We start from the raw sequence: 13632 nt of genomic DNA on the forward strand, positions 1-13632 counted from the left end.
TCCTGCTAAGCTATGCTTGAAATAAGATGAGTACCAAGGGCTCCCAGATAAAACTTGACAAAACCATAGCATCCATCATATCATGGCTTCTCGTATATTTCAATATCAAATAAATTTTACAATAAACTTAGATAACTAATTTTCTAAAGATGTTTCAGTTCAAAAGAAGTAACTACTCAAAAAAGCTTTGAAAACTACATCAAAAAACTATTTTCTGAAAAAAAATATTGAACATCATAGAAAATCACTTCAACGTCCCTTTCATGTTACTGAAAATGTAAACAGTAGCAGAATAAAGTATAAACAGGTTGCTTACCAATTTTAACTTTTTTCATATTTTCAAGTCTAGTTTTGCCAAAAAAAAAATTAAATTGAAGTACAAATTCCACACCAGAAAGTAAGAAAGAAACAAGAACTAATAAATACATTCATAACACATTATTTATCAGAAAAGAAAACTGTCAGAAATTTTTGACGTTGAACCGGATCAGATAGCTAACATATATGTCCAAAAGTAAAAGAAAAAAAGTTAGCAAATGAGAAGTTTGGTAGCAGAACATTAAAAAAAAAGTACATCAAAGAGAAACTATAATGAACTAGGCTCCAGTGAAAGGAGTAAGTTTCACAATTTTGATGCTCCTTGTTGCATGCTGAATAAGAAGAAATCAGATGCATGATCCAACAGGGTAAGCATCAAATCCCATTTCTCCATCCATCAAAGTCAACTCATTTTGTTCCTGCATTACAAAGTCCTTCATGAAATGATGAAACAAAAATAGACACATATCACTATAATATAAATTACTAGAAAACTACACCAGTCTCCCATAAACTCAATAAATCAGTTTGAGTCTGATAATTAGTGAAGCATCAAATTCATCGTTTAGAAACTATATTGCATCATCATATATTTACATTAATCTTAAACAATGAAATCAGAATTCTCAGTTTGCATGTTCATCTTAATCAGTTTAGTAAATTTTGAACACAATTCAGTTGTATAACCTTCCAAACAATGAAACAAGTGAAAATAAAAAGACAGGAAAGGCATATGCAGCTAGTGTGATGGTGAAATTTGATTGAACAAAGTGTCATCACCTTCATATATTCCATTGCAAATGAAAAGCACCACCAAATTAAAACGAAACTGAGAAATATCAACATCAAATAAAAAAGAAACTTGGCAATAAGTTTCATCTTTCATACACTAATGCTCATCTCATCAAAACTTGATGGACATCAAAATATATGATACTTTTTTTGCATTATTTCTATAAGGTTAATTTTTAATAATAAAATTAGGTTATGAAGTTTAAAACAATAGTGACAAACCAGAGGAACAGAACCACATACACAGACATCCAAAAGCAACAAACAAAACTCAAAAAGTGTTTACTTGTATCATGATACCGTTGCAATCAGAAAAGCATTTTAAGGGGCAAAAAGGGAAGAGGAAGAAACCTTATAGTTTCTTCTTAAGAATGGAACGACAGAAGTCATACCCTTTTGACCATTGCACCCATGATGTCATCCAAGGTCCCAAAATTTTGCATAAACCCATCATGGGACTTCATCTGCTCCAACATGTAGGCCTCATTTGACTTCAATCGCATGTCCGAAGAGAAATTCTCAACTTCAGTGCACCGAGCAATTGATGTGGAAGCACCATTTAGATGGCCAGCCAAAGATGCACTATTGCTGCACATTGCTTTATTTTGGCTTAAGCTATTCCGTAAAGAACCCGTCACTCCATGGGGAGAAACCTGTGAATTCACAGGATTGAAGGGACGACTTGTGTTTTGGTTGTAATCTTCCCACCTTTCTCGTGCTGTGTAACTTGAAGGCTGTATGACATTCCCAATTAAGCCTTCTTGGCATCGCAGATCATTTCTAGCATCACCCATAGGAGCAGCAATTGCGATTCCAGAAGAAAAACCCACCTGACTGTTACCAATATGAGTACTCGAGTTAGAAACATTTATGCTAGTTGGAGGCAGTTGATCATTATTGAAAGCCTCACACAGTGGTAAAGAATTGGCAGGGAATTTAGACAGCTGAGATGCGTTCTGCCAATTTTCATTACACCGATTATAATCCAATAAATTAGATGAACCACCAATGCCAATGTCAAAAGAGTCTGTGCTCAAAGAAGGCGCTCTAACAGAAGACTGATTTCTAAAAGCTCCTGCATTATGCGTTTGGTGTGGATTTCCATGTAACATTAAATGATTATTTGAGACACCGGGTAGAGAACTGTTTGAATTACTAACAGTAGCCCTACTGTCTGAGAAGCCAGAGGCAGCAACTGCAAATCTACTTGAATCAACTTGACTTAACTGCGATATGCCAGTTGGACAGCCATTTTGCTTAGATTGGTTCAGCTCAATTGATGTTGGAATGCCCTGCAGTAAGCTTGGGCTTTGATTTGCAGGAAATATGGATGGCTGAATGGTTGCAAGTGTGTTTAAGGAATTATTGATGTTTTGAGACGGAACTGGCCGAATTAGTGAAGGAGAACTAATTCCTCTCAAGCTCAAGCTAGCTGGGGAATTCAGCCTACCAAAAATTCCATTTGACGCATATGATGGCAATGTGGCGCTTGAGATCCTTCCAGATGCAGACGAGGTGCAGAAATCTCCAAAGCCATCTATAGCACCCATACGCAGGTAAGCATCACCACCACCAAATGCAGCAACCATGTTAACTTGTTGGGTTGCCTTTTTCAGATAGAGTCTATATTTCTGCAACACATAAGGACATTGAGCTTAATATGCAATAAGCTGAACTGTGAGCTAATAAAGAGCTATTTAAGTAGCACACATGCAATTAAACAAACTAGTGCATGTTCAAAGTAGTACATCTCTGCTTGATTAGACAAATAATAGTCAGAAACTCAAAGCTGTTCCAGAAATCAACCTTTTATTAGGTGGGACTTGAAAACATGTGTTTCAAGCAATTCTGTGAATTTGATCTATCATGTTTTACTAAAATGAATATAATATTATACTAGGCACACTTTTCAAGAGAACGCGAAGTTCTTAACTTAACACTTTGACTATTGATACTGATATTGCTACACAATTTCCCAAAGTTGTTAATTCATTGTACATGCTTTCGCTTCATTATGTTTCCACTGAACAAAATTTAATGAGTCATCTTATCTAAAAAATATTCATTCCATGATTTGTCAAAGGCTAAATAAAACCGTTAAGATAACTACAAAGGTAGGCTTATATTTACCTGCAGATGGCTAGCCACATTTTCCCTTGTAAGCCCTTCAACATTCATCATGTCAAGTATTTTCTTAGGAACAGCTTCTGCAACGCAGGAGAATAAACCAGGTATTAGGAATTATAGGACCCATATTGAGACAAGAAGTTTTTATGAAATGACATCAAACAAATTTCGTAAGGTATATCTGCATTGTCAAAAACTCACTATCTAGGCCGAGTTGATTAACAGCGGCAACAAATTTTTTATGCAGCTCAACAGACCAAACCACACGAGGTTTCTTCTGTGATGATGGATCATCATCCTCTCCATTCCCATCACCGTCTTCATCTTCTTCCTCATTTTGGTCCTTCCGTTTTTTTCCAAGCTTTCTATTCTGGTCAGCACTGTTTTCCGATATGATGCCTTGGCTGCCTCCCCCAGACACATTAGGACCCCTTTCCTCATTGGAAGCCTTATTCTGATCCTTTCCATCAGAATTTTTTCTTCGAACAACATGTTGCCATATGTTCTTGAGCTCTTCAATTCGAACAGGTTTCAACAAATAGTCAACCGCACCATGTCTAACACCCTTCATCACCAGCTTTGTGTCACTGTGTGCTGACAACACTAGAACAAGATAAAAAAGAACAACAGTCCAAGTCAATGAACCTATTCAACCCATTATTGTGAGACATATTATCATTCTTAAGACCATACTTCCTACCAAAATAATTAACTCTTGTGAGGGTAAATTAACTCCTTACTTTTGAGAAGAACAAGAGGAAAATAATTCGAACAAATTGAACTGTGATTAGAAGAATCTTTTTAACAGTAAAAGAACAACCTCAGAAAATGGAGAAGTAAAGCTAAGGTTAAATGCACTTACTGATAACTGGCAAGTCCATTTCAAGTCCCACCAACTCAAGGAGCTTAAATCCATCCATGTCAGGCATATTCACATCACTGATAACTAGGTCAAACTTATTTCTGTTTTCCCTCAACATTTTCAGCGCCTCAACCGCCTGATTAGTTATTGTAACTGCAACAACCACCACAAACAAAAAAAATTATTACCAACTTATTTCTGTTTTCCCTAATCATAAAAAAAATTCAATATTGAACTAAAGTTTTCAACTTTGGATAGGGTAAGAATTTTCCCATCTTGCAAAATCACAAATTTTGAAATTGGAATCAGAATTAGGCCTGGTCAACTGATGTTTATGCATAAATGACAATAAACACAGCATACATCCACAATGCATCTAAAACCTTAAAGTAACAACAAATTCAAGGCTCAATTCAACAAAAGAACAGATTTTTACATCTCAATACTACCAGAATATGTTGTAATTTCATCACAATTACTGAATTTTCACAGAACCAAAACACAAAAAGCTATTTACCATGATACTGGCATTTGCGGAGCAGATTCTCCAACACTCTGAGACAAGTAGGGTCGTCATCCACAGCCAAAACTCTCATACCCACAGGAAACCTGTCACGGCCCGCATCTTCATCCACCAAATGACCCCTTTGATTCTCCACAGCCATATCAAGCTTTCAGAGATACCCAGATGAGAAAAAGAACTACTTTCACAGAGATCAAGGCTCCAATAGCAAAAAGCTTCAATTTTGAAGCCCAAAACGTTGCCCTCAAGGCCTCTCTTTCACCAACAGCAAAAGGGTAAGCAAGCAAGAGAGAAAGAGGGTAAAGGGAACACTCTGAAGAGAGAGAAATGTTGAAATGGAGAAGAAGAAGGGTAACAACAAAACCTGCAGAAAAAATGGACAGTGATGGATTTGAAGAAGCCAACAAAACAAAACAGAAATCTTTTTGAGTATTTTAGTAATTTAGTGAAAGTGTTGTTGTTCTCTCTCTCTCTGTCTCTCTCTCTCTCTCTCTCTCTCGTGCTCTCTGCTCTGTTATTTGTCCTTCACTTTTTCTCTAACAAAAGGATGGAACAGTGAAAAAAGCCTTTGACTTTAATTATTTGTTAATCTTCTTCTTCTGATGCAAAATACCACAATAATGCAACTTGCATCTTCACCTTCTTCTTCTTTTTTATATATTTATAAAATATAGTGTGTGTGATGTGATTCTCTCTCTAGTACACGCCAGTGCCAGTTGAACAATGACCCTTTTTTGGGGAGATTGATTTTCAGATGGTAATGCTCATGTGCCCAACTGAATTATCAATGCCTCACTCACTATGCCCCACTCAACCAAAAACATAAAATGACATGATTTTAGCAAATGATTCCAATCATTCCTACCATGAATGTGCCTCTTTTTTCTTCTACTTTCTTCTTTAAAAAAAATAATGTTAGGGAGGTTCACAGAAATACCTATAAGGGTAAGTCACCGAGTGTTTGAGAAAAAATTTCACGTTCGATATTTGACCCCCAACACAATACACGAGGTGGAAGGATGAAGAGAATACGACTGAATCTCGAATCTGAAAGAGTTAATATCCGAAGAAGCTGCTTTTGATAGGTAGATCAGCTGAGGAAGCAGAGATTAAGTATGTGACAAGAGTTTTCACGTTTGATTTGCGCACAACACATCTAAGGTTAGCTAGGATGAAGAATATGTGGCTAAATTCTGAATCTGAAATAGTTGGTATTCAAATGGATATCGGATGATTTATAGGAAAATGATTTAGGGGGTTTCAATTCATTCAATTTGTGCTAATTACCAAATGTATTATGGTCAACTAAGGAAACTACCTCTGTCATGACGCTTGAGAATCTCATTAAGAATCCGGATATGTAATTGTTTCTCATTAAATGCATATGCCATTCTAGTTAAAAATTGTTTTCTTGTGAATCCCGTGATTTTAGACAGTTTTTTTTTTCAATTGATGTCATTTGAAGGCAGTTTTTTTCGTCCTTCAATTATTTAATGCTGTCTGTCAGCTAAAATGAGGTGCTGTCTCCTGATATGCAAGTTAGTGGCTAGGGTCCTAGACCTACACATAAGGAAAGTTCTTAACCACATATTTATTCTTGATTTTTGCTGTTTTTGGAAATTATTAAATACAATTACTAACAATAATGATGAATAGAATTACACCTATTTATTTACAATAATTTGCATTTTTTAAATTACCTATTTAAGTAAAAGTAAAACACAGACAAATGTCGGTTGTTATGCTATATTTTCGATTTCAAAACTCAAAAGGGACATGGAGTTAAATGTTAATGACAGAGTAGCAATCAAATTGCTATGACAGAGACCTTAACTCAATTTAATTGAGATGTTTTTTTGGACAATTAAATGGAGAAATATCAACTGTTCAAATTGTAATTGAGTACATGTATACATATGAAATGAAATTATTAAAATTATAAGTCTAATAATTGAGATGGAGACAATCCGGTTTTCTTGCTCTTTTTTTTTTATTATTCTATTGGTTCATTGTTTGTCGAATGTGTTAAGGTGGGACACACTCAACTCCATTTCACATCAATGCTTCAAATAGAAAATATGAAACTGAAGAAGTTTATACTGAAAAATAAAAATATTCAACTTCAACAATTACAACCAATCACGTAAATTACTAGCCCGAGATTATTATAACATAAACAGTGGTTTGAGCCCCTATGATAGGGAGATATTTGTAGCTTGTTCCAACCTACCCAAATGGTTTAAAGACTCAATAACATCTTAATGAGTTCAAATGTCTTACAATTAAGTGAACACAATGATGGTTACCTGATGTGACTAAGATAAGAAACATCTCCTCTAGAGCGCAATTGAGCGGACGAAGTCAACTTGATATATACGACATCACGAGGTCATATGGAAATACAAATTTGGTTGGTCATTTATTTTAGCATTACTGATTTTGCTAACTCATTATTCTTATATGACTTTAAGATTCTCTCTATGTTTTTATATTGCCTTGAGTGTTAGAGTGCATTTGTAGGTACCATCATTGTGTCCACGCATCACAACCATGTCAGAAAATCCTTGAGCACTATGCAAGACTCAAAGCCTCTTGCATCATAGAATTTGGAGAAACAACTCCTAAAAGTCCTACTCAACTTGAACATTATTTTAAAAAGCAACTTCAACCATGAGGTATGGCATGGTGGCCGTCAATCATTTCGTCATTTAATTATGACTTTTGGAGTTCAATCTTCATCCATGAAAATGAAATTTATTTCGTGGTCAGGGAAAAAAAAACTACAATTATTGAGTTGACGTAGTAATTATGCATTTTATCCTTTTTGCAAGCTACCAACTCTTATGAATGAAATAAATTAATTGGTCGGTCAGTCAGTCATCTATCACTTAATGCGCTGATCATAAAGTAAAAAATAAATTTCACGACTACACAGGCTATGAATATACATTAGTCAAGAAAAACAAATTAGCTCGTGGTCACATGGAATTAATCCATCTTAAGAAGCTAAACAAAACTTTCAAGACATTTAGGATGTCCCTTTCATTTCTTAGACTACAAGTGTTTGCATACTTCACATTTCATTGGCTGCATCATCTCAAAGTCAGGAGGTGGTGCTTCCGGTCAAATTGGGATTATGATTTGTCACATTGAGAGCTTAATTAGTATCTTGTTAAACCCATATTAACAAAGACTGACAGAAGCAATGATCGATAATGGTTCTTAACACTGATATCGCACGGCATGTATCATGTATGTACATTGACAAAATTTCCACAAGAACAAAAAGCAAACACCTGTCTTTGACATATTTATTTAACGTGTTTGGTTATATATATATATATATATTGAATACTTGTTTTCCTCTCTGGCAAGGACAAGATAACCAATAATTTGCTCTAGATACATCAGCATTCTGCCATCAACAGCCCCAGTAGCAGCAGCATAAATGATGCTCTCTAGATACAACAAGATAACGAAAGGACAAACAAACTATCGTAAGATGTTTACCAACCACGCCACTCACTATATTGAACCATTTTGCTCAAAGATTACAAAACAAAACGAACATATATGAGCCTTGCCTATAGTATATATATATAGAGATAGGGCTCGTTTAGTGGACAAGATAAGCAGACAAGATAGGATAGCAGTAATCATATCCTGTTGTAATATGTTGTTTGTAGCGCGAGTAGGATATGATAACACTATCATCTCCCTTATTCTATTATGTCTATCATGCGTAAAAGTTATCATGAGGGGGGAGTTATGATATAAATTATCCTGACAGGATAGGATATTAGTTTATGAATTATTATTTTAAAGAAAATTCGATTCATTTTTCAATGTTTCTATTATATCATATCAATATCATGTCCCCCTCAAACACATGATAGGATAAGAGTTTATCATACTCTTACAAATCCTATCATATCATTTATCATATCCTACTCTTATCTTATCCTGACCACCAAACGAGCTTATGAAGTACGATTTTGTTTTCCTTTTTTCTTTTGAGGTTCTAGGACAATATTCTTTTTTTTTTTGGTCAAAGAGTGGTGAACAATATTCTCATTGGTCTAACTTTTCAAGCGTGGACCAATAAGTATTGGGCCGTGAATCGTGTGATTGAACTTTAAATAAGAAGTGTTTGAAGTATTGCAAGATAATTCTAAATTTACAAAAATAAAAATTAAAAATATAAATAAAAATTAAAGAGATAAAAAAATAAAAATATTAAAGAGATAAATGCTATGAGCTAAGGGCATCTTAGAGATTCTAAGATGCATCCTATATTCTGATTCTAAGTTGTGTTTGTTGAGTTCATTAGACAGGATAAACTTATCATACATTCTTATATTATCTAATTTATTAGTATAAATTTTATTCAGATGGAAGAGATAGACTTAGAAACGAGCATGGTAAGATGGGAATGAATACTTTCAAGTGACATGACCATATTACAGAGATTTCTATTTAAAATAAATTTAAAAAATAAAAGAATTATAAGATAGGTATATTTTCCTTTTTCACTCTTACAATCAATCTATCATCTCTTCTTATACGTGACACTTTCCATCACTTTCATAATCGCTCAACAACATAGGCCAAAATCGATGCCCAAAGCAGCTCGAGACCAATTGATAGTATTGTTCACCCTCTACCAACACCATTTGTCACACTCTCCACCATTGCGAGTTTGCCACCATCACCACACACCATTCACCACTATCGAGCACCTCCATCACCGTCCACAACTCTCCACCTCCACAGGCCACTCTATACCCCCTTAAAAAAAGAATTACAAGATATTTTCCTTTTTCACTCTCACAATCGATTTGTCATCTCTTCCACTGCATGACACTCTCCATCACTTTCATAAACACTCAACAACATAGACCAAAATCACTGCCCAAAGCAGCCCAACACCGATTGACAGTATTGTTCACCCTCTACCAACACCATTTGCCACACTCCACCATTGCAAGTTTGCCACCATCACCGCACCCCATTCACCCCTATCGAGCACCTCCATCATTGCCCACAACTCTCCACCTCCACAGGCCACCCTATACATCCCCTTTGGCACCCTCTCCATTGTTGTTACCATCATTGACACATATCATCCTCTACCATAATTACCACCCTCGACCCGTCCGTCGACCCATTTTCAACCCGCCTTAAGTGGGAAAGACGACTGACTCACCAACAAAAGTGAGCTAGGGGACCCAACCCACTTGCTTAAGGGGAGCATTAGCCTAGCTACGAGAATTGGGTTAAAATGGTAGGTTGGTCTCTAAAAAAGTCATTGCAATAGATCCCTAAAAAGTAACTTGCAAACTTCAATAGTTGCTTCTCTCAGTTTTCAAGTGATAGGTCGAAGTATCTGTTCCCCAATCTTCTTAAAAATGGCTTTTATAGTGATAAATCGTGGTCTGGGCGCCCAGCGCCCTCTGATGGCCCCCCAGCGTCCCCTGTTTCTTCACAGGTTGGTTTCTGGAACCGCCTTGGGCGCCCGGCGCCCTCTGATGGCCGCCCGACGGTCTGAACACTTTTGAAACCTCATTTTCTCACCAAATCATGCATCTTTTCCTGATCCAACCGTTCAAATTGAAGTTCCATGTGTTATGAACCACATATCCAAATTGTAGCTCGATCTGACGGTTAACGAATGCGGGATTCCAATTTTGCTCCGACAACTTTTAACATTCTACATCAAAAAGTTGGGATTAGAATTGATATTATCATAAAACCTATCATAAACCTAAATAATTACTAAACTAATAAATTAGGGATTAAAATGGTATAAATTGAAGCACCCAAGTTAAATAAGTGTCTAAAATGAATTCCAATATACGTAAAAATGACACTTATCAATTGTGTGTCTAATAACTTAAAACACACTTAGAGCATCTCCAATGCAAGGTTCTTAGTTCTTATTTTTGAGTTAAGAACTAAGAACTGAGTTCTTAACCATTGGAGATGCTGACATTGAACTCTTAGTTCTTAAAAATAAGAACTCAGTTCTTATATAAGGAGTTTTACTTTTTTAGTTCTTAGCATAAAAAATTATTTTTTTTCTCTCATCCAAATTACTTTATTAGTTTTATTTTATTACATTATGAAAATAAAAAGTATAAATAATGTGGTTGGTGAGACCAAATGAATAGTGGTAAGAACTAAGAACTAAGAACTAAGAACTCATGGTTGGAGCAAAATTGCTTGAGAGTTGTTTAAGCACATGTGACAATAAGGACCCACATGAATAGTGTTAAGAACTAAGAATTAAGAACTAGCATTGGAGATGCTCTTAGAGCATGTTTCTATTAAAGTCGACAAAACGTGAAACGAGCATTTTCTGATTTCTCAATTAAGAAACTCACTCTCATTCACATTTTGTCTTAAAAACTGTGTATTTATCAGTTTATTTTGCATCAGAACTCACTCAAATGGATCAAAACGTGTACCTAAATGTAGACTAAAATTGTAGCTTCTTGAATTATTGTGCTTTAGATGAAGTGTCCCCACTAATTCAAATATGGCCATAGACTGATTTCAACTCTCCTTAGCCCTTAAGCATATTTGTTTTGATCAAAGTGGGCATTAAAAGCTCAATTAGATTAGAGATTAAAACCTTTGTAAGTTTATTACAAGGGAATATAAATTAAACTTTTTCATGAGAAAGAAAGTCAAAATAATTACCTGAGCAACAGATTTGCCATGAGCATTTGCAATTTCCTTGAGCAATTTATTGTCCATAACATCTTTGGTACCCCAAAAGGCACCTTTGGCTCCCAATGGAGAGTATGCAGTTATGATTATTCCTTTTGCTTGGCAGTAGTCTACTAGCTTCTTTTGCTGCCAAGTAGGATTCATCTCAATCTGTTTGATGATGATATAGTATAACTATATATCCAGCCGTTCAAAGTTCAATCATGATTTTTAAAAAATGTAGAGAGATATCCAATATGAGGTTGTGAGCATACTTGGTTGACAGCAGGAGGAATATTGGCAAATGAGAGTAAATTTTCAAGTTTTTTGCAACTGAAGTTGCTAACTCCAATGCCTTTCGTAAGCCCCATTTGTTGGCATTCCTCCATTTTTGTCCACACACCCTTCATGTCAAATGGGACCACGGCCTCTTCATCAAAAGGTATGCCCCAATCTCCAAGCTTCAAAGCAATGGGTCAGTGGATCAAATAAAGATCTACATACTCTAATTTTAGTGACCTGTTTGACCAAAAAAATAATCAATGACCAACATTTGTTTTATCCATCACAAAATATGTGAATTTAACAAACAAAATAGCCATGTTTAGCTAAAGAGTTAAAGTAAAATAAATTTGTTTTTTTTAACCTAATACATGTACTATCAATCATGTTCGAGTTGTGTACATTCACGTCTAATGAGACTAGTTTATTCAGCGGTTTTTTCATACACAAGACTTATGAGACATTACTTAAGGTTTTGTTGGGGAGTTTGAGAGAGGTGTCAAACAATCAATTATCTATAAAACTTAAGCTATTGAGTAAAGATCACATGAATAAAGACTTTGATACTATGTCAAACAACCAATGACCTGCATTGGCAAAAAAAATATGTGATTTTAACAAATAAAAAAGCCATGTTTAGTTAAAGACTTAAAGTAAACTAAATTAGTTTTGCCCGGGTCGTGAACATTCACGTCTAATGAGACTAGCTCACTCACCGTTTTTTTCATGCACAAGACTCATGAGACATTACTTAAGGTTTTGTTCGGGAGTTTGAGAGAGGTGTCAAATAACCAATTATCTCAAAAGCTTAGGTATTGGGTAAAAATCATATGAAAAGAGACTCTTATACCATGTAAAACAACCAACTATCTCAATTCTCAAAAGCTTATGTTGTTGGATAAAGACCCCATGAATAAATTTTTATATTTATTATTTCTATCAAGAGAGAAGATGAAGATTTTGATGGAAAGAGAATAAGAGGGAGAAAGGAGAATGGAGGTTAAGCTCTCCCCTGTTTGAAAACTCAAATTTCTGCCTGAACCCTCAATTTAGAATAACTCCACAAAATATTTAGAGAAGGGTGTTTTGCAGATATTTAAAAAATTCCCCAATTTTTTCCCCTTATTAAAAAATTTTAAAAAAAGAAGATCAGTTTCTCATCAAAAATCAAACTACACATCCATCAAGTATCTACCACTTCAATTCACTTAAAAAATTTCAAATACTAAATTTTGAAACTTACTATACTCAAACAGAGTAATTTTGAAGAACAAAAATACTCAGTAGTCAATAAAGCCTACAAAGGAAAATTCAGAGAAGATAAAGAAATGAGCATGATATAATATAAATTGACGATATATATGCAAATGAAAGAGTTCAATTTTCCTTACTGAAGTGTTTTCTTTAAAGCAGGAAGAACAAGATCAGGATGATTATCAGGGCACCAGAGCTTAGAAGTGACAAAGAGGTCATCTCGAGACCTAACGAGACCAAGCTTTAGAGCTTCAGCTATGGCTTCTCCAAGTGCCTCCTCTGTCCCATAAATTGAAGCTGTGTCGAAGTGCCTGAAACCGAGCTTAATAGCCTCTAGCACCGCCACCTTGGTGTCATCGCTGGTGATGGATTCAACGGAGACAGTGCCGAGTCCAATCACCGAGAAGTTTCGGTGGTTGGAGAGAACCACGTTAGGGACGACTTGTGATGAAGACATGTTTTTGTGTCACACGACAACTGAATATTATAATATTGCATATGATACCTTCCCTTCTGTTTGGCCCATTAAACTATTTTGACCTTTTTTTTGTTATATATAAACTAATGTGATTTTATTTAGTGATTACATTTTTTTTAAGATAAAAATTTAGGGTGAGGGATGGTGTGAGAGAGTTGTCGGGCTCAAAGAAAACTAACAGTAGATTTATATTTACTTCATCCTAAGGGTATTAGCGGAGGTTCAAACCTGCGACATGTTAGGTATGAGACCCTGTCATATATATTCTTTTAGACTAACCTCTTG

At 35.3% G+C, this 13632-nt stretch overlaps 1 protein-coding gene and 1 pseudogene across 1 annotated transcript; both read right to left on the reverse strand.

Moving 5' to 3' along the window:
- Positions 1 to 398: 398 nt before the first annotated feature.
- Positions 399 to 5167, reverse strand: LOC130722726 (two-component response regulator ARR12-like). Its single transcript, XM_057573552.1, has 6 exons — positions 4617 to 5167; positions 4100 to 4252; positions 3439 to 3840; positions 3241 to 3317; positions 1503 to 2741; positions 399 to 737 (listed from the first exon to the last, which is right to left on the reverse strand). The coding sequence occupies exons 1-6, from the start codon at positions 4762 to 4764 to the stop codon at positions 666 to 668; spliced, it is 2091 nt and encodes a 696-aa protein (XP_057429535.1). The 5' UTR covers positions 4765 to 5167; the 3' UTR covers positions 399 to 665.
- Positions 5168 to 11249: 6082 nt separating this feature from the next.
- LOC130725499 (non-functional NADPH-dependent codeinone reductase 2-like) lies at positions 11250 to 13326 on the reverse strand (annotated as a pseudogene).
- Between the last annotated feature and the right edge of the window lie 306 nt (positions 13327 to 13632).

Source organism: Lotus japonicus, chromosome 6 (genome assembly GCF_012489685.1).
Source record: "Lotus japonicus ecotype B-129 chromosome 6, LjGifu_v1.2".
NCBI classification, from domain to species: Eukaryota; Viridiplantae; Streptophyta; class Magnoliopsida; order Fabales; family Fabaceae; genus Lotus; species Lotus japonicus.